Source organism: Indicator indicator, chromosome Z (genome assembly GCF_027791375.1).
Source record: "Indicator indicator isolate 239-I01 chromosome Z, UM_Iind_1.1, whole genome shotgun sequence".
Lineage (NCBI taxonomy): Eukaryota > Metazoa > Chordata > Aves > Piciformes > Indicatoridae > Indicator > Indicator indicator.
This window is the reverse complement of record NC_072053.1, coordinates 64539084-64565102: the sequence shown is the minus strand read 5'-3', so window position 1 is coordinate 64565102 and position 26019 is coordinate 64539084. Positions and strand designations below refer to the sequence as shown.

The 26019-nt window shown below is 41.0% G+C and overlaps 1 protein-coding gene across 1 annotated transcript in view; it reads left to right on the top strand.

Moving 5' to 3' along the window:
• KCMF1 (potassium channel modulatory factor 1) overlaps positions 1–26019 on the top strand; it is a 52036-nt gene that overhangs the window by 4785 nt on the left and 21232 nt on the right. Inside the window, exon 2 of the mRNA XM_054397494.1 lies at positions 21193–21360. Coding sequence (XP_054253469.1) covers positions 21193–21360 — 168 coding nt within the window. The remainder of the gene's footprint in view (positions 1–21192; positions 21361–26019) is intronic.

The window sequence follows — 26019 nt, the reverse complement described above, 5'->3', positions numbered from 1 at the left end:
AAAAATCTTAGAGGTAAATGATCAGTGTTGAAAGGTTGATAGCCAGTATCTTAAGCAGAAAAACTGGAACACAGCTGTGATACTTCTATTGGGCAGGAGTGAAGAGAGAATGCAGTGGTGAAATAACTCATATTTACGAAGTCGTGACTGGAAGGGTTCAGAAGAGGTTGAGACAACCATGCGAGCTACTTGAGCAGTACTGGACAAATAAAATTTGTACTCATTGAATAAAAAGAAGAAAGCTTTTCAAATACAGTCACATGTTTACATTGCTGATAACATTTGAGGAAGAGATGTGGGTGCCACTGTTCTAATAGAAATAGAAAATGTTAAGAAAGAAAAATGGAATGGTGATTAATACAGAAAGTGTTACTATGTGCAGGAAGCTTCTGGACAGAACAGTAGATTTGAAGAACATCACTGAGTAGCTGGGATGTGCCAGAATGTGGTTACACAGATAACACTAATTCAGCTTTCTTTGTGTATCTGCATTGTGTAATTACACAGCTGCATATTATCTGTTTCATACCACATCTAAGGTTTTTTTTCTGTATGTTAGACTACTGGTCTGTGTTTGGGAGTGTATAAAAATTGATCAGGTAGAGCCATTAAAGGAAGAACGAAAGGATGGTTGAGGTGTCAACAGTGGAGTTTTATGGAAAACTGTTTCCACAGCATTCTCCTGGAGAAGCTGGCTGCTCATGGCTTGGACATGCATACTCTGGGTAAAAAAAATGGCTGGGTGGCTGGCACCCAAGAGTGGTGGTGAACGGAATTAATTGGTCACAACTGGTGTTCCTCAGGGTTCAGTACTGGGGCCAGTTCTTTGTCAGTGATCTTTGAGTGAAATGAGTACACTCTCAGTAAGTTTAGAGGTGACACTAAGTTGAGAAGGAGTGTTGCTCCACTTGAGGGTAGGAAGGGGCTCTACAGAGTGATCCAGACAGGCTGGATTGATGGACCAGGGCCAGCTGCTGGGTGCACACTTGCGTCTCAGCAGTCCTATGCAACACTAGGCTTGGGGAAGAGTGGCTGGAAGGCTGCCTGGCAGAAAGGGATCCTGGGGGTGCTGGTCAACAACTGGCTAAATATGAGCCAGCAACATGCTCAGGTACCCACAAAGGCCAAGGGCATCTTGGCTTGTATCAAAAATAGCGTGGTCAACAGGGTTAGGAAAGTGATTGTCCCACTGTTCTCCAGCACTTGAGGCTCCACGTCAAATACTGTGTTCAGTTTTGGGCCTCTTACTACAAGAAAAACATTGAGATGCTGGAGCTTGCCCAAAGAAGGGTAATGAAGCTGCTGAAGGTTTTATAGAACAAGTCTTACGAGGAGTGTATGAGGAAACTGGGGTTGTTTAGCCTGGAGAAAATGATGCTGAGGGGGAGACCTTGTTCCTCTCTACAACTATGTGAAAGGAGGTTGTTGTGAGGTGGGTGTCAGTCTCTCCTCCCAAGTGTCCTCTGAGAAGACAAGAGGAAACAGTCTCAAGATGTTTAATGAAGAGGTTTAGATTGGATGTTAGGAAAAATTTCTTCACAGAGAGGGTTGGAAAGCATGGGAACTCAGGGGAATGATTGAGTCACTGTCACAGGAGAAATGAAAAGATTTGTAGACATGACGTTTATAGACTTGTCAGTGTTAGGTTTGTGGTTGGTCTTTTTCAGTCTAAATGGTTCTACAATTCTAAAGTTGAATTGACTCTCCTGTTTGCAGAGTTCATGTGAACTGCTAGGCAAATTACTTCATTAAGTAGTTGATTTGAGGTCTGAGCACTTATGAAAGCAACTGGAATAAGTGAGTGATAAGCTTTGGAAAACAAACAAACAAACACTCCAGAAAACCATAGGTCTGAAAAATCTGTCCTTTGGCATCTCAGATTGGGCGATTTGGTTCAGTGGACTTGCAGTTTCAATTTCTACATGCTTTGATTTCTGTCTTTAAAGAGAAGGAAAATACTGATGTGAAGTGGTGTTCAAGTTAATTCATTGATATTTGTGCTGCAGTGAAACGCTGGGAAGAAATGCTTGCATGGAAAAGGCACTGAGAAAATTCAAAGTGAGTCCAAGATTTTCAAAGTGTGTAGTAAATGCTCTGACTGACCAGTGACGATAAAACAGACTGTTCAGTTTGTTTACTGAAAACTACATTCCTTGGTACACTGAATGAGGTAGTATTTTTCTAGAAAGGAAATACAATTATGTATGGTTGTGTTAGATTATCTTTCCTATGGATTCTGATAATGGATTGGTGCTAGAAACGTGTTTTAGTATGAGAAAGGATATAGTTTTCATAGGTTTGGTCCTTGGAATCACTTGTGCCAAATTCTTGTTACAAGATGCATTTTCCCCTCCAGCATTTAGAGAAGATGAGTGCATTCGGTAGCTATAGGTTCTGAAAATGGAGTCACAATGGAGAAGAAATATGCAAACTACTTATAAGCAGCAGTATCTTTCACTTGTACAGAAGCAACATTGTAAGACACTGTGAGCAGCTTGGACCTGTTGAGTTCAGAGAATTCAAAGAGTGCTGTTTGTGACTCATGTCACTAACATGTGAGGGAGAATTATTGCAGGGATGGAAATTGAGAAGGTGTTTACCTCAAGGTGATGTTGAGAAGCAGTGTGAAAGCCATCATCTGTGGTAGAGTCTGTAATCTTCTTTCTGAACACAAAAGAAGACATTTCATTAATTCAAGAGTGATTGAAAAAGAAGTGCTTCTTTATACAGCATGTAATGAGATTGTGGAGAATTTTTCACTGGAAGTTCTTGAGGCTATTTAGTATCCAGATAAAGCAACTGAATCTCGGGGTTTTGTCTTAAACTTTATACTTTAGGTCTCTTCAATATTCTGGATTCAAATGTGGCTGTTGAGTGTCTCAAGTAAGTCCCATTTGATATAGATCTTTACCTGAAACATCACTTAGTCATTTTTTCGTACATATGGTCCTTCCAGTTACCTACAGTTTTATCTCTGTGTAGCGTTATTATGATTCTTTTTGATGCAGTGAAATAAGACCATTTTCAATTCAATGTGGAACAGAGAAACAAGCACATTAGTTTCACTGTTTTGGAATATATGTGTAAACCCAACACATTAAAAAAAATTGACATTAAGTTGGTAAGTGAGGTCTGTACCAAGTGAAAGTTGTGTGGTGTCATCATAGGAGTGTCCTCAGTTGTTACATGATTGGTATTGCTTACATAACTGCTTATCATCCATAGGCCTCAGTATTGTATTTCAGAGATGTATGCAGGTAATGTCTTGATTTCTGCCACTTGAGGTCATTGGTTCTAATTTGGATTAAATTTTTAAGTATGGATAGAAGTCATTGGAGGCTCTGACATTTGAAACTGATTTCCCTCCCTAGGTTTGTTCTGAGAATGTATTTTAAATGAATACTAGAGGAAGGATAGATTTATTTGGTTTCTTTTTCATTTTTAATCTTAACATGGTGGAATACTTTTTTTTTTTTTAAAGCTTAGGCTATGATTTGCCTTTGTAAATGAATTCCTCTTTTTCTTGCCCATTTGTCACCCTGAGGTAAATTTCATGAGTGTGTTCATTCTTTCTACTGTGATTGCTTGAGAGTCTAGGAGACTTTCTCAGTTGCCCATTTTTAGGTGGAGACCTTGGTAAAAGTTTTTTGGTAAACAAGGAATCTCGACACTAGAGACCATAGTTTCTTGCATTTGTACATGAGTATCAGATAAAGAGACTTTTTTGTCTTGCTAGGAGGCACGTGAGAATCTTCTAAAGACAGGAACTAGTGGTCTTGACCTCCATGGTAGTGAGTTGCAAGTCCACTATTTAAAATTTTTGACTCATTGGGACATTTCAGTGGCAAATACTGTTTGCAGCTTACCACTTCATACACCTTCCTTGTAGCATTTTAAATTTATTTTTAGTTTCAGTATTCACATAGTATTTTGATAAAAATACTAAATTCTGTGGATCCTGTTCCACATTTGATTTCTGTCATCACTGTAATCACTAACAAAATCCAACTGAAGGAAGACATAAAAAAATAATCACAGTTTTAAAAAATTCAAAAGTAAGATGAAGTAACACACTTTAAGAAAAAAAAATCATAACTCCTTTTTTTTTTTTTTTTTTTCTTACCTCAGGTCAGATTCGGTCTTCCCCCATCACTTCTGCCACTTCCTGGTGCCAGGGTCTTTTTGGGAGGCAATGTTTCTTGTCTTGACTGACAAGAGGTGCTGTCCCTGGTAGGATAAATTATCTTCTTTGGTTTCCTTCTTTTTGATCAATTTCACCGTCTTATTTCTTTGTCATTGTTCTTCCTTCCCTTTGATATGCTTTCCCTCTCCTGCTTGCCTCCTTGGAGTGATCTAGTGTGGAATTTTCAAAAACTTGTGGGGAAGCTGTAGACCCACGTTGAGTGCAGTAGAAGTTTAATACCTGCATCTGTAAGCCTCTTTCAAAAGCAAAGCTCTGGTGTTTTTTCATAGCACAGCTAGTCCTCACTTACTTCAGAAAATAGCTATTGCTGAAAATCTTTTAGGCAGGATTTGTCTGATCTGTTACAAGGATGGATTTCTTTTTTTTTGTTTAGGTGAGAAGTAGTGGCTTTACTAGTGAAAATTTTACTCTAGTCTGTTACAACAATGTTTTAATTTGTTGAGGAGACTTACTGTTTACAAAACTTTTCAGTAACAGTTGATTCCTAGTGTAAATGGCATCCAGGGTCTGACTTCTGTTAGCTTATTGATACTTAAACAGCCAGTATTCTGCCTGAAGATGATGGCTCTTGATTAGTTTTTAGACTGTATTTACCCTAAAAAATTGAAAGGATGAAGTCCTTATGTATAGTTAGTGTAGAAATTAACATGAATCGATGTGATGGGATAAAGCAGTTTGAGAAGATCAACATTCATATTAGGATTGTAGTTCTAAGGCAGTATCTGGACAGATTTTGCAGCTCTGCAGACCCAAAATAGTTGTGTTCTTGATACTTGATAATATGGCTGGAATTTCATGTCAGCTTCTGAAGTAAACACTTGGGTGTGTGCCTAGAACAACATTAGAATTATTTGAAGGCTGAATAGAGGCATCCTGGAGGTGGTTGGTTGAAGAACAGTGTTGTGAGCTGTTAAACAGGTAGTAATCTCTGGATACCTCTCTCAAATATCCTAGCTCTAGAGGAATAAACCATAGTTTCTCAAGATCAAATGCACGGTGGTGTACTCATGTAAAGACTTTTGTAGTTGTCAGTAAATTCTGTCTTTGGTTCCAAATAAATAATTCTGGTAAGAAGCAATGTTTAGTTTTATTGGTAATGTAGTCTTTGCATAATTTATCAGTTGATGTTTATGTATTAGTTGTAGAAATTAGTGTTCACCTGGAATGAATCTGAAACTGCAGTGAGTCTGACTAAACTTTTATTGGCTGGACTTTTGTGATTGATAGAATGGAATAAGCTCTGAAGAAATGTCTGGTTTGGGAACAAAGGCTTGATTCAAGTTCTTTGGATGTCATCACTTCACTTCCGCTTCAATAAAGCAAATATTTTAATTATTGTAAATATGCTTTACAATATATATTTATGTGCTTTACCTATAGGCAGTAATGATGAGATGTGCATAACACAAATGGTGTTTACGGGTATTATGTGTATATCAGAATGCTGGCTGAGGTGGCATTTTCTGTGCAAGTGTAAAATTTGTGTGGTGAGAAGCATCCTCTAATGCACCTTTGAAATGGGGTCTGTAAGAGCAGCTTCACCAAGAGTAATAGTAGTAAACATAGGTCATAACTGGACAGACATATTTCTGTCACTGCAATTTCTAAAATTTCTTCTGATTTTATCAATTTACTTTGCAAAACTAAATAAGGACACTAACTTCAGCACCTGAATTACTGTTAGTATTTTTCACATGTTCAGAGTGGACTCTCTTCCCTGAATCTAGCTGTGGAAAATGATATAAGATTGGAATGGAGAATACAGGATGCCCTTGAAGAAAGATACCTAAGCTTTGCAAAAGTAAGCTGTAGAGAATGTGGAGCTTTCTGTGTCATGAGTAAACTCTTTTCAATCTACATGTGCATAAGATAGCTTATGTGATCTTAATTTTGTACCTGTGTCTACTATTGTTTGTACTCTTCTGGTAAAATGAAACTTCAGTGGGTGTAGTTTGTGCAGATGCAAGTTGGTTACTTCTGCTGTGAACCATGACCAGTTTTTTGTGGAATTTGTTTTTGTTTTGTTTGTTTAGACTTGTTTGTTAATTATATGAATTAGATACCTTACAGATTTAAGAAGACAGTAGAAACTGTGCAGCGTGTCTTCACTCTGGAGGAGGTCAGATATGTTTTCCCACTCTCTTCTCCCTTGATTATCTTCAATTTGGAAAACTGCAAAGGTGAATAAAATTACTTACCCTCCGCAATTCAAAAAGAACGGATGCTATGATCTGCAAGTATCTTCTGGTTGTTTTGGTGTAAGGCCTATGAATTGCCAGGCAGGATCTGACCATGTACCAAATATTCCTTACTCTGGAAAGCTGTTGTGAGGATTTGAGTAAATAGCTTGAGATTTTGCTATATAATAGTGGCTTGAATCAAAGATTCCTTAGAATAATTGGCTGTTATTACTCAAATGTGTAGTGGTAGAGATTACTGCTGATATTCTTGTGTTAATCCAGTATTGCTGTCTGAAGTTAATTTTGAGCTAGAAGATCTGCAGGGTGCAGTAATGTGCAAGATGAATTGATGATATCACATTAAAAGCCTCCATTTATATTGTTTCTAATAGCATTTGGGATTTTGTAGTCTATTACAATATTATTCAACTCTTAAGTATTTGAGCCAGTTACTGCGAGTTATAATTTTGTTGTACCTCAAAGTTCAGCTAGTATTTTGCTCTGGAAAGGATCCAAAAGTTAAAAGAGTAATTGTTGAGAAGTAAATCTCAGAATATAATTTTTCTGTCCAAGAATAAAGTACTTTAGGGTGATAATTGAGATGCACAACTCCAGATTCTAGTTTTAAGTGATGCTGCAATGTATTTTTTCCAGAGCAAATATTTCATATCAGCAACTGATGAATATTGATGTTATTGCTTGCATTAGACTTTGTGCTGAGCTTCTTCCAAACCTATTTTTCCTTTCCTCTAATGTCCTTATTCACAAATTAATGCTTTTGAGGAAAACAGACACTTCATTAACTTGTGTAATACGTCATTGTGTTAAATGTCCCTAATCTGTAGACCAATGCTGCTTATGCAGTCATACTGCAAAGTACTTGGAGACCTTGACAGTGTATAATAATTGTAAAGGTCCATACTGTAGTTTTTTTTCCAGTTAGTCCACCCGCTCTAGAGAAGTTACTGGGACTCTGAAGAATGTCTCAGAAACAAGAAACTGAGGCAGTGAATACTTCTGTCTACAACTCTTCCAGCAACATTATCTACTTTTTTTTCCGCAGTGAAATGTTTATATGATAACATTCAAATTTTTATATTTGTTCCAAGAAATACTTTTCTTTTTAGTGTGTTGAATTACAAGTCCAGTTTGTTATTATTCTGTCTTGTTCAGAGAAATTCAGTTTTGAGGACAGGTTTGAACAAATATTTTTAAAGCATTTTTTCTTAAAAAAAAAAGAGAAGTCTTGTTTAAGAAATTGAGCTAATTACAGTAAAAAGACTAAATACTGAGGAATCGTGAACTGTGATCTGTAAATCTGTGATGCCTTTTAGGGTTTAGTGGAAGGACAAAAGTTATTTAGGAAAATGATCTGACTTACTGTTTTCAAGTAGTTCCATTACAAATTATTCTGAAAAGTAAGTTGGATATATGTATAAAGGATAGATGAGATATTTATTGAGAAGGTACTCTTCAAATAATCTTTGGTTATTTGTGCATATCTGGTATAAGAAGAGAAGAAAAAAGAAACTACAAGAAAAAAGCTAAATGAAACTCTTCACAATGAAAGGAAAAAAGAGAAAGCTAGGTATTTGGTATGGCTGGGATGGTAATTCAGGGAATGTATGAACAATCAGCAAAGAAATATGTGCCATGAAGAATCAGAAAGAAGGGAATGAAACAAACTCAAAGCCCGACCAAAGTAAACCTGGAACTTCCTGTACTGCTTTAAGTTACTGCATTTCCTGCAGCACTTCTGGTGTAGATTTCACATTATAAGCAATTGTAGTTTCTGCAGGCAGGTTATCTGCCTGAGAAGCTGTTCTCCATACCAGAGTGAGAGTAAAACTGGCTGCCAAGGTAGTCGTGGTAAGAAAAATACCTGAGAAAGCCCAGGGTAGAACACTGCTACTATTTAAATGAATATACTGTAGGTTTTTAACCTCGTATTACTATTGTATGAAGTAAGTTTATGTTACCATTCTGTCTTGTGTGCAGAGAAACTCAATTAGTTTTACAAGTTCCTCTAATTCTTAGAGTGTTAAGGAAAGTTTGTTGTCAATCTTCTTAAATAACTCACTAAACCAAAATATGCAAGGGTTTGTCTGAGAAGACTATCTCTTAATTCTTGCAGGGCTCAACAGAGAATTACCAGTTCTGTTTAATTTCTTTTTTGGATTTTCTGTATTTCTTCATGTTTCTTACACCTATAGAACTCATTTGTGTGAGATGTTCTTCTCAGTTCTTTTTCAGTTGGTGTTTGCCTGAACTGTTTATTTCTGTTGTCTCTAGTCCTGAAAGAAACTAGGGAACCTATTCTCATCCTATTAAATGAGAAACTTTGCTGTTCATTATACTAGATACAGGATTTAGCCCAGTGCTGCCACTATTATTTTCTTGCCCTGGTACTCTTCACAGCTTCCTCAGTTCAAGTATTTTTGTGTTAATAGAATTCACATTACATTTGCCATTTCCAGATTAACAGAATTGTTAAATAAGATCATGCCTGGTGCGAGTTCCCTTTGCTGCCACATTACAAACTTTCTGCTTACTTTATCAGGCTTTCATGTTGTGGTGGTTTTGATGATCAAAATAAATTGCATTAAAGGAATGCTGAGGTGTGAGACAGTATCAGGTATTATGTTAGGAAATCTAAGTTTGCTTCATCAAAAATCCTTTCAGTGTACACCTAAAGTCTTAAACATCTCTTGCAAAACTTTTGCTGTGAATCGGTTGTCATGACAGATTAGCAATTCTGATGGTTCCTAAATGTTACGTTAAATGTAATACTTGACATTCTTTGTGGAAAATACTGAAGTCCGTGATACTTGGAGTGAAATTACCTTTTTTTTTTTTCTGTAGAACTAGGGCTGGGACTTGGGATATGAAGCCTAGAGAACACTATTTAGATGATTTCTGTATTTAATAAGCTGCCTTTTGTTTTTCTCTTAGATATCTGGAAAGTGGTTTAATTCTGCTTTGTGGTGTTTGCAGTAACTTGTAAAACTTACAAAACCAGAAGATAGATACACTCCTCCACTGGAGGAGGTGGATTCCACATTTGTATTTGCTGAACAAAATTCCTTAGAGATACGTAATTTCCTTATTCCTTAGATAAAAAAATGTAGTTTGAGGATTGATCTCCTGCAGCTGTTTTTTCATCTTACCTGAAGGATTTTCACAGGAGTCCTACTGAATGAACTTGTTAAAGTCCTCCTTTTGCCCACACTTGATTTCTCTATTTTGGCACAGGCATATGCATCTCTTTGTATGCCTTCTTTCTTAATTGCAGATGGGTTTCTTCTCCATAGAGGATAGGAAGGTATTCTGCCTAGCTTGTAAGGAAAGGACCTTTTGCATCATAGGCTGTGTAGTGAGTGATTCTGGGTGAAATGATACCTAGGTGGCAAGTCCAGAGCTTCAGGAGCCTTTAGGGCAGTTGCTGATTTATAAGTTATGTCCCAGCAGTATATTTACAGAGAGATGAAAAAATATGTGAATTTCTGTGTAAAACGTTTACAAAGTGATTGTTCTTTCTGTGTAAAGAGAATATATGTTTAATATTGACAAGAGTCCACTGAGGTTTTGTGTGGGTTTGTGCAGGCCCTATTTTGGGACAAAATAAATGTGCAACATTTAAACCTTATCTTGCAGAAGTGTTTTTATAGCATCTGATTTTCCAATGATTTGGTACTTGGGCAAATTAACTTTGCAATAATATTTGGAGAGTTATGAATAAATTTATATTGAATTTTTTGTATTTTTTTTCTTGGAAAAGTTAATATTTATAAGAAAGTTGCATGCACAGAGTTCACTAATTGGCTGTTATGTAACCCTTCTGTGGTTGTAAGAAAACAACATAGATGTTTCAGTCAGTTTTGACTAAGGTTGTCATGAAACCACCGGTATTTCTGGGATCTGATTTAAAAATGTAAATGTTCACTTGATGTTTGTGTGTGCATTGATGGTGGTAAAGTTGTTCTTGGACCTGCTGTGTAGGTATCATTAGTGTCATGAGATGACATTCACAGATTCATAAATTGCACTGGGTTGGAGGCGACCCTCAAAGGTCACCTTGTCCAAACCCCCTGCAGTGAGCAGGGACACCTACAACTAGACCAGGCTGCCCAGGGCCATATCGAGTCTCATCTTGAATGTTTCTAGGGATGGGACATCAACCACATCCCTGGGCAACCTGTTCCAGAGAATTAATAGTTGTTTCTCTGAGAAGGTACCATGGCCCGCAGCCCACCTGGATTGCTTCTATGTGGATGCACAAGCATGGGCAACAAATGAGAGGAGGAGTCGGAAGTTACCATGCTGCTGGAAAGCTAGGATAGAATGCCTATTACTGAAATTTGATGGGATAGATTCTATGACGGGAGTGTGGCTATTGATGGCTACAAGCTGTTAGAAACCTGAGAGGAAGGAAGGGAGGAGGTGTTGCCCTTCATGTTAAGAAATGGATAGAGTGTAGAGATGCCCCTAAAGAATGGCCAAATGCAAGTTGAAACCTTATGAATCAGAGATCAAGGCAACAAGGAGAAAATTGTGGCTGGTATCTACTTGTGGCTGCCTGATAAGGGAAGCTTACTGATGAAGCCTTCTTACTCCAGCTCCATAAGACTTCGCACTCACGCTCGCACTGCTGTGAGATTTCAACTAACCCAGCATCTGCTGGAAAAGTAACACAGTGAGCTGTAGGCAATCAAGGAGACTCCTGGAGTGCCTTGATGATAACTTCTTAAGACAGGAAATAGCCCTACCTGATACTGCATCTGATGACCACCAATAAAAGCAAGCTCATCAGGAATGTCAAGATTGGAGGCAGCCTGGGCTGCAGAGTTTGTGCACTGGTGGAGTTCTCAGCCCTAAGGGATATGAGTCAGACAAGGAGCATAGTCACTTTTGCTTTAGGAAAGCAAACTTCAACTCTTCCAGGAATTAGTCAATAGGATCCCCTGGGAGATGGTCCTCAGGGTCAAAGGGAGCAGAACAGAGCAGGCAGGACACTTTCCATAGAGCACCAGAGCTCTCAATCCCCAGGGTATCAGGAATCAAGCAAGTAAGGGAAAAGACCAGCACGGCTGAGTCAAGACCTGCTGGTTGACCTAAAAAGCAATAAGGCAGTTCAAGCAGAGACAGGTATCTTGGGAAGAGTGTGGGGATGCTACCTGGTTGTATAGTGATGAGGTCAGGAAGGTCTGGTGTGGCTGGAACTGAACTTGGCCAAGGATGTGAAGAATAAGAAGGGCTGCTACAGGTGTGTCAACCAGAAACGGAAGGTTAAAGATGTGCACACACGCCCTCCCCCTTGCAATGAGCAAAAATGGTGAGTTAGTAACAACAGATGTGGAGAAGGCTGAGATTTTCAGTGAATTTTTGCTTTGGTCTTTACTGACAGCCTCTCTTGTCAGACCAAAAGATGGGGGCCAAGGAAACAAAGCCTGTCTTGCTTTAAGTGAAGATGAGGTTTGTGATCACCTGAGGAAGCTGAATGTATATAAGTCTATGGGACCTAACGAGATGCATCCTAGAGTCCTGAGGGAACTGGCTGATGTAGTTGCCATGATATTTGAAAAAAAAAATCTCTCCTTCATACTTAAAATCCTTGGTGATTGGAAGAAGGGAAACATTGAACCTGTTTTTTAAAATGGTAGAAAGGTTGACCCTGGAAACTGCTGACCTGTCAAGCATGACCTCTGTGCCTGGGAAGATCACAGAACAGATCCTTCTAGGAGCTCTACTAACGCGCATGGTGGACAAGGAGGTGATTTGAGACAGCTAGCATGGCTTCACCAAGGGCACGTCCCCTTGTTCTTGTGGGAGACTTCAACTTCCCCGATGTCTGCTGGGAGTATAATACAGCAGGGAGGAAACAGTCCTGGAGGTTCCTGGAGTGTGTGGAGGATAACTTCCTGGCACAACTGGTGAGGGAGCCAACCAGGGAAGGGGCTCTCCTGGACCTGCTTCTTGTGAACAGGGAAGAACTTCTGGGGGAAGTAAAGGTTGGAGAGCATCTAGGACTCAGAGATCATTAGATGATTAAGTTCTCTATCCTTGGGGAAACAAGGAGAAGGGTCAGTAAAACTGATACCTTCAACTTCTGGAGGGTAGACTTTGTCCTGTTCAGGAGACTGATTGACAAAGTCCCTTGGGAGGCCACCCTGAGGGATATAGGAGTCCAGGAAGGCTGAACATACTTCTCTCTTGAAGTCTTAAAGGCACAGGTGCAGGCTGTCCCTGTGTGCCGGGACAGGGCGAAAATTAGGAGAGCCAAAGCACAGCTAGAGGTCAACCTAGCTACAGCTGTTAAGGACGAGAAAAAATGTTTCTTTAAATTGTTAGCAACAAAAGGAGGACTAGGGAAAATCTCTATCCTTTGTGGATGCAAAGGGAAATATAGTGACTAAGGATGAGGAGAAGGCTCATGTGCTCAATGCCTACTTTGCCTCAGTCTTTAACACTGGATCCAGCAGTTCCCTGGGCACCCAGCCTCATGAACTAGGAGTCAGGGAAGGGAATCAGAATGAGGTCATCACAATAAATGAAGTGGTCAGTTATCTGCTACACCACATAAACACACAGAGGCCTATGGGGCTGGATGGGCTACACCCAAGGGTGCTGAAGGAGTTGGCAGATGTGCTTGCCAAGCCACTTTCCATTATTTACCTTAAGTCCTAGCTAACTGGGGAGGCCCCTGTGGACTGGAGAGTAGCAATTGTAACTCCCATCTACAAGGAAGGAAGAAAGGAGGATCCAGAAAACTATAGACCTGTCAGTCTGACCTCAGTACCAGGGAAGGTCATGGAGAAGGTCACCTCAAGCACCATTACACAACATACAGAGAACAACCAGGGGATCGGGCCCAGCCAGCATGGGTTTATGAAGTCTGGGTCCTGCCTGACCAGCCTGATCTTCTATGACCAGATGATCCGACTGTTAGATGAGGGAAAGGCTGTGAGTATTGTCTGCCTAGACTTTTGAAAAGCCTTTGGCACTGTTTCCCACAGAATTCTCATGGACAAACTGGCTGCTCATGGCTTGGATGAGCAGAGGGTCTGCTGGATGAAGCACTGGCTGGGCTAAGAGGCCCAAAGAGTGGTGGTCAGTGGAGTTAAATACAGCTGGTGGCTGGTCACAAGTGGTGTTCCTCAGGGCTCAGTGTTGGGACCTCTTCTGTTTAACATCTTTATGGATGACCTTGATGAAGACATAGAGTGTGTCATCAGTAAGTTTGCAGGTGACACCAAGTTAGGTATGAGTGTTGATCTGTATGAGGGCAGGGAGGCTCTCCAGAGGGACTTGGATAGGTTGGATCAATGGGGCAACGTTAACAGGATGAGGTTCAACAAGGCCAAATGCCAGGTTCTGTACTTGGGTTGCAACAACCCCAAGCAACGCTACAGGCTTGGGGAAGTGTGGCTGGAAAGCTGTCTGGCAGAAAGAGACCTGGAGGTTCTAATCAATGGACAACTGAATATGAGCTAGCAGTGTGCTCAGGTAGCCAAGAAGGACAATGGCATATGGCTTGTATCAGAAATGCTGTGTCCAGCAGGAGTAGGGAGGTGATTGTCCCCTTGTACTCATGACTGGTGAAGTCATGCCTTGAGTATTGTGTCCAGTTTTGGGTACCTCAATGCAAGAGAGATGTTGAGACGCTGGAGCAAGTGCAGAGGAGGGCAATGAAGCTGGTGAAGGGCCTGGAGAATAAATCTTAGGAGAAGCAACTGAGGGATCTGATGTTGTTTAGTTTGAAAAAGAGGAGGCTGAGGGGAGACCTTATTGCTCTCTATAACTGCCTGAAAGGACACTGTAAAGAGGCTGGTGCTAGTCTCTTCTCACAGGTAATTAGTGATAGAACAAGAGGGAATGGCCTCAAGCTATGACTGGGTTTAGACTGGACATTAGGAAGAAGTTTTTCACAGAAAGAGTGGTCAGACATTGGAATGTGCTGCCCAGGGAGGTGGTTGAGTCACCAACCCTGGATGTCTTTAAAGGTTCTTTGGATGTGGTGCTTGGGGATATGGTTTAGGAGTGAACTTTGTAGAGTAGGGTTATCAGTTGGAGTTGGTGATCCTGAGGGTATCTTCCAACCTGAATGTTTCTGTGATTCTGTGAAGTCCTGCCTGACCAACCTGGTGGCTTTCTGCAATGGAGTGCCTATGTCAGTGAACAAAGGAAGGGCGATGGATGTCATCAGTCTGGACTTATGCAAGGCCTTTGACACAGTCTCTCACAAGATCCTTCCCTTTAAGGTGGAGAGATATGGATTCAATGGGTGGACTGCTTGGTGGATAAGGAATTGGCTGGATGGTCACATCCAGAGGGTAGTGCTCAATGTCCAGGTGGAGAGGGCTGACAAGTAGTGTCCCTTGAGGGTCCATATTGAGAACATTGCTGTTCAATATCTTCATCAATGGTATAGACAGTGGGATCAAGTCCACCCTCAAGCTACTCTTCAAATGACACCAAGGTGGGGGTGTGATTGATATGTCAGAGGGATGGGTTGACATCCAGAGGGACTTGCAGAAGTGGGTGCAGGTGAACCTTATGTTCAACAAGGCCAGGTGCAAAGTCCTGCACCTGGGTTGGGACAATCCTTGTGTGTCGGTGTGAGCTGAAATTCACAACATTTACAAATATATACAATCAACAGAAAAACACAACCAAGCTCCCTTTGCTTCCCCCCAAGGGGACCCTCCCAAACAGGGCCTCCCTCTCCCAGGAGCTTCCCCCCTAGACCCCCCTGGACAGAGAAGCAGAGTTTAGTTAGAGCAGAAAGTTGTTAACTTAGCTGCCAAGGTCAGTACATGTTATCTTCAGCCAGAAGAGAAGAAGAAGAAAACAGCAGCCAGACAGCCCAGCAACTGCCCCCACTGCCGAACGCAGAATGTGCCGAATGCCTACCTTGTTTTGGGTAATAGTTCTTAAACATTTCTATCTATCCAATGGAAGTGTTTAGAACAATCGTTATTTTGCTTTCTTACACCCAATAGTGACTTATTTACATTCTTTCACTTTCTCTGTTTTGAACTTTGCAAGGAAAAATTAAAAAGACAGTTTCAAACCACCACACCTTGTTATCAGTACAGGCTGGGAGATGATGTAATAGAGAGCAGCCCTGAAGAAAAGGGCTTGAGCATACTTGTAGGTGAAACATGAGCCAGCAGTGTGCACTTCCAGCCTGGAAGGCCAGTTGTATCCTGAGCTGCACCAAAAGCAGTGTGGCTAGCAGATTAGAAAAGGTGATTCTGTCCCTCTGCTTTGGTGAAACCTCATGTGGTGGAGTACTGTGTCCAGGTCTAGAGTCCTCAACAGAAGGACATGGACCTGATAGAGTCCAGAGGAGGGCAACAGAAAGAGTCAGAGGGCTGGAGCACCTCTCCTATGAGAATAGGTTAAAGGAGTATGATCTCTTCAGCCTGGAGAAGACTGAGGAAACCTTGTAACAGCCTCCCAGTACCTGAAGGGGACCTATGAGATAGCTGGGGAGAGACTATTTACATGTAGCAATAGTACAAGGGCAATGGTTTTAGACTAGAGCAGGATAGGTTTAGATTGGACATTAAGAAGTTGTTCTTTACTATAAGGGTGATGGAGCACTGGAACAGTTGCCCAGGGAGGCAGTGGAGGCCCCATCTCTGGAAACACTGAAGGTCAGGCCTGATGGGGCTCTAAGCAGCCTTACCTAGTTAGGGATGTCCTTTCTTTTAATGTAGGGGGTTGGACTAGCTAACCTTGTACGGTCCCTTCCAACCCAGTGTGTTCTATGATTTAATGTTCTTTGAAGGAGTAAAACCAGCCCTACTTGTTGTGCTTCGATATTGTGACCCTGCTCTCAAAGTTGCATCTGGAGAAGAGCTGCTGAGTGACTTTGTCAGTATTCAGTGAATTTTGGTAGTTTTTGAGTGGTATAATAGCTGCCATATTCTTTGGCTGGTTTTAGTATTAGATTGATCCAGTTGACACACTGGAGGGAAGGGATGCCATCCAGAGGGATATGGACAAGCTTGAGGGGTGAGCTCAAGCCAACTCAACAAAGCCAAGTGCAAAGTCCTACACCTGGATTGGGGCAACCCCAAGCAAAAATATAGGCTGGATGAGGAGTGGCTTGGGAGTAGCCTTGAGAACAAGGATTTGGGGGTGTCAGCTGATGAAAATCTCAACACAAGCCAGCCATGTGCATTTGTAGCCCAGAAGACCAACCATGTCCTGGGCATCAAAAGTGACCAGCAAGACAAGGGATGTGATTCTGGCCCTCTGCTCTGCTCTTGTGAGACTCTGCCTGGAGTATTGCACCCAGTTCTGGTGCCCCCAGCATAAGAAGAGTATGGATATGTTGGAGAGGGTCCAGAGGGGGGACATGAAGATGATCAGAGGCCTGAAACACCTCCCCTATGGGGATAGGCTGTGAGAGTTGGGGCTGTTCATCCTGGAGAAAAGAAGTCTCAGGGGAGACCTTACAGCAACCTTCTACTACCTGAAAGGGATTTTTTCACAGGGGCATGTGATAGGGAAGAGATTTGAAGCTTGAGGAGAGCAGATTTAGACTGCTTTACATGTTAGAAACTCTTTAGGGTGGTGAGACACTGGAACAGGGAGGTAGTGGATGCCTCTGCTCTGGAGGTGTTCAAGGCCAGGCTGGATGAGATCTTGAGCACCTGGTCTACTGGAAAGTTTCTGTCCATGGCAGGGGATGTTTGAACTAGATGATCTTTAAGGTCCCTTCCAATCCAAGCCATTCTATGATTAATAAAATAATTTCTATAATAAAAATGTTTGGGCTGACTTAAAAATTTTACAAATCCATGTTAGTAAGCAGCAGAATGAAGCTAACTAGCACAGCTTTTTTTCATCCCTTACAGGCCTTAAGATTGTAAGTGGAACTGGTAATACCATGAGTGAATACTGATGAAGAAACTTTCAGAACCTGAAGTTCGATAATTGAAGGTGAAGTGAAACCTAACTCCTTAGGCTTTTAGCACAATACTACCCTCTAGTGGAACAGTGTGGAATTAAAGTACAATATTCTTAATCTTTGAACAACAAGGTTCTAATGAGACATGATACACAGTATTATGTAGGTACTTGTATAGCAATAACAAAATAGAAGAAAATTTGAGGAAGTCGATTCTAACATCTGTGATGCAGATCAGTAACCTGTAACTGAACAGGTGTTTCTTTCTCTGATCACTGTAAAATCATTGCTTTGCAAAAGGTGAATCAGCTGTTCTCATTGAATAGCAATCAGTTTGAGGTTAGCAGGATTTCATTCAAGGATTCTCCTAAAAGTCACGCTTCATACAACTCAGAAGTGCATCCTGCATGTCCAGTTGGCACATACCTTTTCGGTTGGTTGGATGCTTGCTTGCTTTTATTCCCAGATTCAAAGTGAACTCCTCCAGACCATGCTTTCTTCTCAAAACCTGAGATCAATGTGGGTGCATCTAGTTTAATCTTACATTCTTGAATCTATAACATATGTGCTGTATTTGCAAATGAGAGGTAAATGCAAGGAAATGTTGGATAGGCATGTGGTGAAAGACGTGTTGTAGTGGTTGGAATATGCTGCTTTTAAATGCTTGTGTTTGTGCAGGGCTTGATTACTATAGGAGAAATGATAGGGTATTTCAGTTTCCAGATCCCAGGCTGGATACATAGGTGAGGTTTTGGTAGCTAAGTAATAGGCTTTAGAAAGAGCTGGAAAGTCGTAACTGACCTGTCTTTGGTAAGACTGTTGTGAAAAGGGAGAAATAAGTGATGTAACTCTTAGAAGAGAGATCCTACTGGGTTCAGGGGAAGGTTTGGGGACTTAGGCATGGGTTTAGCTTCCAAACTGAGGCTTTTAATCCTAATTTTCCCTTTTGACATGTGCTGGTTTGGGGCCAGACAGATCGTCTCTTGCCCTGAAAGGGATAAAAGAACAAGACTCACACAAACGGATTGGAGAGCGATGGAAAGTTTAAATGGAAAAGCAATTGGTGAAGCTACAGAAGACTACAAAGCATAGTGGGAAGGAGTATCCCAAAGCATACAGAACCCCTCACAGAATTCCCAAAAGCTTCCCAATCCTTCCCTTCTTCCCACCTGAGGGTAAACCCAAACCCCCCAGGGCTCCTTCTTCCCCCTCCCGCTGCTAGGCAAGTCTCAGGCTGGCCAGGTCTGAGACTGCCCCCCGCTCCATTCTCCTCCTGGCATTAGGCCTAGACAGGCCTAAGAGGCCTTGAGGATACTCCCCCGGCATTACCCGATAAGAGAGGACATCTCCCGTGGGAGCAGAGAGGGAAGAAAGAGGAAGAGAATGACTCTGCAGATGGCCTTATAGGGTGCAGGACTTATGGGTAGAAATACGCCGTTTCCTGTGTCCACCCCTATTGGGTGGGCACCCAAGACACCAGAGGTGTATCTCATGTAGCAGTGGCAGGGGGCACCCAACCTAAACTGCCACATGACATTTTCATTCTCTGTTGCACAAAGGGATATAAAATTAACATGGCACATCCCCTGCTGTTGGCCTGTTTCTCAAAGGGAAGGATGGGGTAGTTGTAGCAAAGTGTCAACCTTGGGAGTTGTAGAAAGCATGCTGTCTTTAACTGTTATTGTCTTGGTATGAATTCAGCAGCCATAGTAATGTTTTATGCTAATGTTAGTTTTTCTGCTCAAATCATATTGTAGACTTCTGGATAACTGATCACTAAGAAGCAGAATTCATGTGTGTGAAGACCTTGCAGTATATTTCCACTGGAAGCGTTCTTAAATTTTAAGTACAAACACTGTTGTGATCTGTGCGTAGCTGAATTTCTCCAAATCTACTATCACAGGTTTTGGGGTTTGCAGCATGGGATGACGTGGAGAAATATTTTAATGAAGAAAACTTCTTAAGAACCTGTCTTTCTTCAGTAGGAATGATCTAGAAGTTTGAGAAAACATGTGATAGAAGGAGTTTATTGCAGAGAGGCTTACATCTGCATTAAATTAACTGTTTTGGGCTTAAATAAAGAAGTTGGAAAAGGAAGAAAATACAGTGTGTTGGAAAAACCATGATTTAATACTTTATCTAGATACTAGGTAGCTTACTTCAGTGTGTTAACATGCTGATCAGCTGTTTCCTAGAAAATTTAGTAGGAAGTAAAAGACTTGCAGTACTGTCAATGACTGCTTAGTCTTTTATGTATAGCTTAGATTATTGGGGAGATATGGGTGATACATGGGTAAGTTTGTAGATCTCTATATGGAAAAAAGCCAACAAACCACCTGAAGCACTAAAATTCATTCTACAAAGTTAACAAGTAGGTATTCTCAGAAGTTAGGTTGTTCATGGTGTCTAATTCTTCGAAGATTGTTACAGAACATTCAGAGTTTATGAATGGAACATCAGGAAGGGCATGTCTGGTGAGATTAAAAATACAAAAACTTTGGAGATAATGCTATCCTCACAATGCTATGAACTAAGATTCTTGATATATTTTCTAATATACTACTTCACGTAGGGTAATGCTTTCAAAGGATATAGTGAGAGGCAGCTAAATAGGTTCAGCATTCATATAAGCACAGTGCTTACATTTTAGAAATGATTAGATAATGCCTTAAGGTATCCCTGTAGGTAAAGAAACTAAAGGGGAAAATGATAAAATAATTTTGTCCACTGTTCATCTGAATGTGATGATGTAATAGTTTAAACAAGTAGCAGAGATTTTAAAGAAATTACTATTACATTCCTGTATTACAGTGGTGAAGTTTCTGTTCGGATCATACAGAGTGGAGTAGCACAACAGAAAGACACAGAATTTGTTTTTGCAATTAATAGCAGTCCTATGGAAGTTAGGTTTAAAACGGGGAGTTGGCTAATGTGAGTCTTTTGTTGTGTTGGGTGTTTTTTTTCCTAAGGTTGGCTGTGCTTGTACCAAACTATGAAGAACTTTTCTTAGCTGATGCTGAAAGAGGATGTTGATCAACCTCTCCTGCCTTAATTATATATACTGGCTGCTTTTGTGGAGGCCCTTGATTTGTTGCAGACAGATTAAAAGATGCTGACACTTCTGCACTTAACTAAGCAACCAAAAGAGAACTGAGACCACACAGAGGAAAAACAAAACCTTTGGAAACTATGAAACCTTTCTCTGACACGTGCAGTGTGACTACTTTACAGTGCAAAGACTGAACTTGAGAAAAAGAGGGTGAGGGGAGCTAATATAGCCTTACTTCAAAAAAACAGCTTCACTGTTTTCTGTTACTTAGAAACTAGGGACTTTTTCCCATTTTATCTCATGTATAGTGTCAGGGGTGGTCATGGTATTCTTCAAAGTACTGCAGACTATGAAAGTAAAAGCTGAAAAGGTGGTGGATTTTTGTCAGTGGCTTCCTTGCTTATTGTGGTTGTTGGTGGTGGTGTTTTTGTTTGGTTTGGGTTTTTTTCCATCTTGATCAGCTGTTATACCATTTGTCTTTTTAAGAATCCTTGGCCTGAGATTCCTAATAGAACAGTCAAAATACCAGTCAATACTGTTACGTAAACGTGCATGTAGAAATGTGCATATGAAGAGATTTTATAATTTAGCATATATTCTTATTTCAGGTGCTTGAGTTTGCTCTCCCAAAATTAGGATCTTGAATTCTTAAAGTAAAATAAGTGCAATGTCTTCTAAAGACATAAATACGTTTAAGTATTGAGTCTTGTCAGCTGTGTATGTCAGAGATTGCTGGCTACTTTTAGTTGTTATGAGGAAATCACAACAAATCTGCCTTTTATTTTAAAAAGGAAAAGTGCATTTATTTCTGTTTCAAAGCAGTTTTATTTGTTTACAGGTGTCAGCTGTGATGCATGTTTAAAAGGAAATTTTCGAGGTCGCCGATACAAGTGTTTAATTTGCTACGACTACGATCTGTGCGCAACTTGTTATGAAAGTGGTGCAACGACGACACGGCATACAACTGATCATCCAATGCAGTGCATATTAACGAGAGTAGATTTCGGTAAGTGATCATTTCAAACTCTAGTACAATTTTTCTGCAATCATTATACAAATTTTCATGCTTCTGCTTACAGATAACACTTTCCCTATTAGCACACTGAAAATAAGAGCAAGTAACTCATTCTCTAAAAACTAGGCACGATTTCTTTGATTTAGCATGCAAGAACTGAATTTTTTAATTGGCATATATATATGTATTTATTTATTTAATCTTTGGTCTGATAACAACAGGTTATTAGAATAATAAATATGCTTTAAAACAATGGCTGCTGTTAATCAACTTCAAGTTTAGAAGACGTGGCAACCTTCTCTGACAGTATGCTTTGCTGAAGTGCCACAGTGCCACACAAGTTGCAGAATCCTGGTGAGATTTTGCAGGAGTGCTGCTTGCTGGTAGGTCTGGTCGTTACTGAGATACAGAGTTCAAACTTCTTAGCCCCTTAGCAACAGTTATTCTTGGATGTTACACCTAAGCTAAGAGGACTACATCGCTGTAAACATTAAGTGCTCATGGAGGCAGGAGGACTGAAGCCTTAAGCCAGCACTAAATATGTTACAGCTTTCAGTGTACTGCAGTACTACTCTCTTAAATGTCTATCTTCAGAACCAAAGAATGTCTAAAGTATTTTTTTCTTGCAACTTGCATATTTCTATTTTGGAAGTCTTTGATAAATAGATTTTATTTGTGTGTTGTGAGGACAGAGGGGTTGTTTTGTGCTTTTTAAGTCTGCATGAAGAATACAGATAGCAAATTGGAAGAATGTTCATAGTGAAGTATTGGGACAGTACTTCAATAACAGTAATAGAATTCTGAGGGCTACTTCAGCATTGCTTGGTTATTACACTACTGTGGCTTCTTTAAATCAGAATAAGAAAATAAGCTGTAGAAATTTCATTTGTTCAATATCACAGCATTTGTCCCACAGACAGGAGAAGACAAGGATCCAACGAGACCTTACAGTGGCCTTCCAGTACCTGAAGAGGGTCTACAGGAAAGCTGGAGAGGGACTATTTATAAAGGCCTCTGCTGATAGGACAAAGGGCAGTGGTTTTAAGCTAAAGCAGGGTTTAATTATATTGGACATTAGGAGGAAGTTCTTTACGGTGAGGGTGGTGAGATACTGGAACAAGTTACCCGGAGAAGTTGTTGATGACTTATCTCTGGAAGCTGGGTGAGCCTTTGAGCAAAATGATCTAGTCGAAGACGTCCCCTGCCTGCAGCAGGGGTTTGGAACTAGAGGATCTTTAAGGTCCTTTCCAACTCAAGCCATTGTGTGACGATTTCTTTAAGTAAGCAAAACTTCATTAGAAACACAGAACGGAAGGCTGTTAATGTAGGTAGATATGTGAATTGTAGCTTACCTTTTGCTTTTGACTCTAATGGGGTTCAATTCAAGAGTATGAAAACTGTTCTTAATAGGAGTAAACTTACAGGTTTTACTGATGGTTAGGAGGGTAAAAGGTGAGTATTTCACTAAGGAGAAATAAGTGGAGTTGGGGATCCTTCTACAGCAAAACTGATGCAGGCACTTCAGAGGAAGCTAGCATCATGTTTCTGGTTTTCTGAGTATGTGCATTGATCAGTGAATTATTTGCTCAAGGTCTATCTGTAGCTGATGGAAAGGATCCTGTGTACCTCTAGCTCTCGTTACTGTTCTGGTCAGTACTATATGCAGAAACTGTGGAGTTCACTTAACTAATCTGTGCCTAAAGCTGTGACCAAGTTCAGGTTTGTGGTGAACAGCTAATCACATAGATGATCCTGTACATTTGGGATTGATTCAGCATAAGGAAAGTTAGCATGCTGTTACCTCCATGAAAACTGATCATCTTTTTAGGACTCCTAGATACTGCAATAATGTTGCAGACTGTAATACTGCAAGAAGATGGACTTCTTCAGGTACAGTGAAGACTTTGTTGTCATCTTCATATTTTTTGATTTATTCTTCCTACCTGCTTGATACTTGGACTAATACAGGAGCCTATAGGAGAATGCTGTAAACAAGTCAAAAGCCCTGGTGTTTTCTGGCTACGTGTTCACTCTTGTACCATCAGGTTGGCGAATTTGTCTTTCAGTGTATGACCTAGTATTAATTTTGAAGCAAGATGGGATCTAGAATAATGGGTTCTTCAGTCCCCACAAGAAACACTAGGAAGAACACTATAACAAACACAGTGTGATATGCAGCTGTAACAGGAGCAAAGCCTAAAATAAAACAGTCTCATGTGACAACTGGCTTTTAAAGTACAAATCCAGTGAATCTATTTCTGAGGGGTCATAGAAGTATGCTTACTAGCCATTGTAATTTTGTGCTTTCTGTTGAAGACAGTTTTTGAGGACAATGGAGAAGGTCAAAGAAAGTTTCCAGTTCTTCTGAAAAGATTACAAAGCTGTTAGGGCGGTTTATGATTTTAAGAGTGTGGCTTGCACACTACCCCCATGAGAAAATGGAGAAATCTTGGACAGATCTTACAAGACAGGACACTGGAAGGTAGGGGGTACTAAGAGTTGGTTAATATTCAAGGACCATTTCCTCCAAGCTCAAGAATGGAGTATCCTAAAGAGTAGGAAGTGAAGTAAGAGAGGCAGGAGCAAGGTCTTCAACATTGTCTTGTGCAGCTTAAGTCTGTATTGGATGATTGGACAGATGAATTGAGAACTACCTGGAGGACATAACTCTGAGGGTTGTAGTCAGTGGGGTGGAGTCTAGATGGAGGCCTGTGGTCAGCGGTGTTCCCCAGGGATCAATACTAAGTCCAGTCCTGTTCATCAGTGATGTGGACAAAAGAGACAGTGCACTCTCAGCAGGGTTGCTGATGATACAAAACTGGGAGCAGTGGCTGACAAACCAGAAGGCTGTGCTGCTGTTCAGTGTGAACTGGATAGGCTGGAGAGTTGGGTGTGGAGAAGCCTAATGAAGTTCCATAAGCGCAAGGGTAGATTACTGCACCTAGGGAGGAACAACCCCATGTATCAGTACAGGTTGGAAGCTGATCTGCTGAAAAGCAGCTTTGGGGAAAAGGACCTGAGAGTCTTTGTGGATAATAAGCTGACCAGGAGACAACTGCATCCTGGGATGCAGTAAAAGAAGTGTGGCCAGCAGGTCAAGGGAGGTTCTATTCCATCACTGCCCTGCTTTAGTGAGGTCTCCTCTGGAATACTGTGTCCAGTTCTGGATTCCCCAGTTCTAGAGGAACAAGGAACTATTGGAGAGAGTCCTGTGGACAACCACTATGCTGATTAGGGGACTGGTACATCAGTCTGTGAGAGCTGGGTCTGTTTAGCCTGGTGAAGATACTCTTTATCAATGCTAACCAGTATCTAAAGGGGTCAGCAGGATGGAGCCAAACTCTTCTCAGTGATGCCTAGTGACAGGACAAGGGGTTAATGGACACAAACTGGAACACAGGAGGTTCCACATAAATATAAGGGTAAAAATTCTTCACTTTGAAGGTGGCAGAGCACTGGAACAGGCTGCCCAGAGAGGCTGTGGAGTCTCTCTGGAGGCATTCAAAGCCCACCTGGATGTGTTCCTGAATGATTATGCTAAGTGATCCTGCTCTAGCATAAGGGTTGGACTAGCTAATCATCAGAGGTCCCTTCCAATCTTACCATTCTGTGATACTGTAATAATGACATGACAAGGTTTGGAATTATTAGAATTTTGATGTACTTGTAAAAATGAAACAAGTGGAGAACTATCATAGAATGATTTGAGCTGGAAGGGACATCCAAAGGTCATCTAGTCCAAACCCCCTGCAGTGAACAGAGACATCTCCACTAGATCAGGTTGTCCAGGGCTTATCGAGCCTGATCTTGAATATCTCCATGAATGGGGCCTGAACGGTCTCCCTGAGTAGCCTGTTCCAGTGTTCCACCACCCTCATCGTAAAGAACTTCCAACCTAAATCTACTCTAATCTAAAACTATTGCCCCTTTTCATATCACTGCAGTCTCGTTCCAACCTTCTTGTAGGCACCTGTCAGGTACTGGAAGGCTCCTATTAGGTCTCCCTAACGCCTTCTCTTCTCTAGGCTGAACAACCCCACCTCCCTCAACCTGTCCTTGTAGAAGAGGTATTTCACTCCCTGATGATTTTTCTGGTCCTCCTCTGGACGTGCTCCATCAGGTGCATGACCTTCCTGTGTTGAGGACTGCAGAGCTGGATGCAGTACTGCAGGTGAGATCTCACCAGAACAGAGGCACAGAATCAGCTCTCTGTGTGGAGGCTGTGCTTCTTTTAACGCAGCCTTGGATGTTACTGGCCTGCTGTGCTGCAGTCATGCACATGTTGGCTCATGTCATGCTTCTTGTCCACCAGCACCCCAAAATCCTTTTCTGCAGCATTGCTCTGAATTTCATCATCCTCCAACCTGTATTGATATCTAGGATTGTTCCGATCTAGGTGCAGGACCTTAAACTTTGTCTTGTTGGGCCTTACGAGATTCTCCTTAGCCCCCCTTTCCAGCCTGTCCAGGTCCCTTCTTTTAGACTTTCCAACTGCACCGCTCAGCTTGGTATGGTCTGCAAATTTGTGGAGGGTGCATTCAGTCTTGCTAATGATGTCACTGTTGAAGGTAGTGAATACCCATTTGGTAACTAAATGTTAAACAAAAAGATTCATGATATCACTTAATTGCCAACTATTCTTTCAAAAAA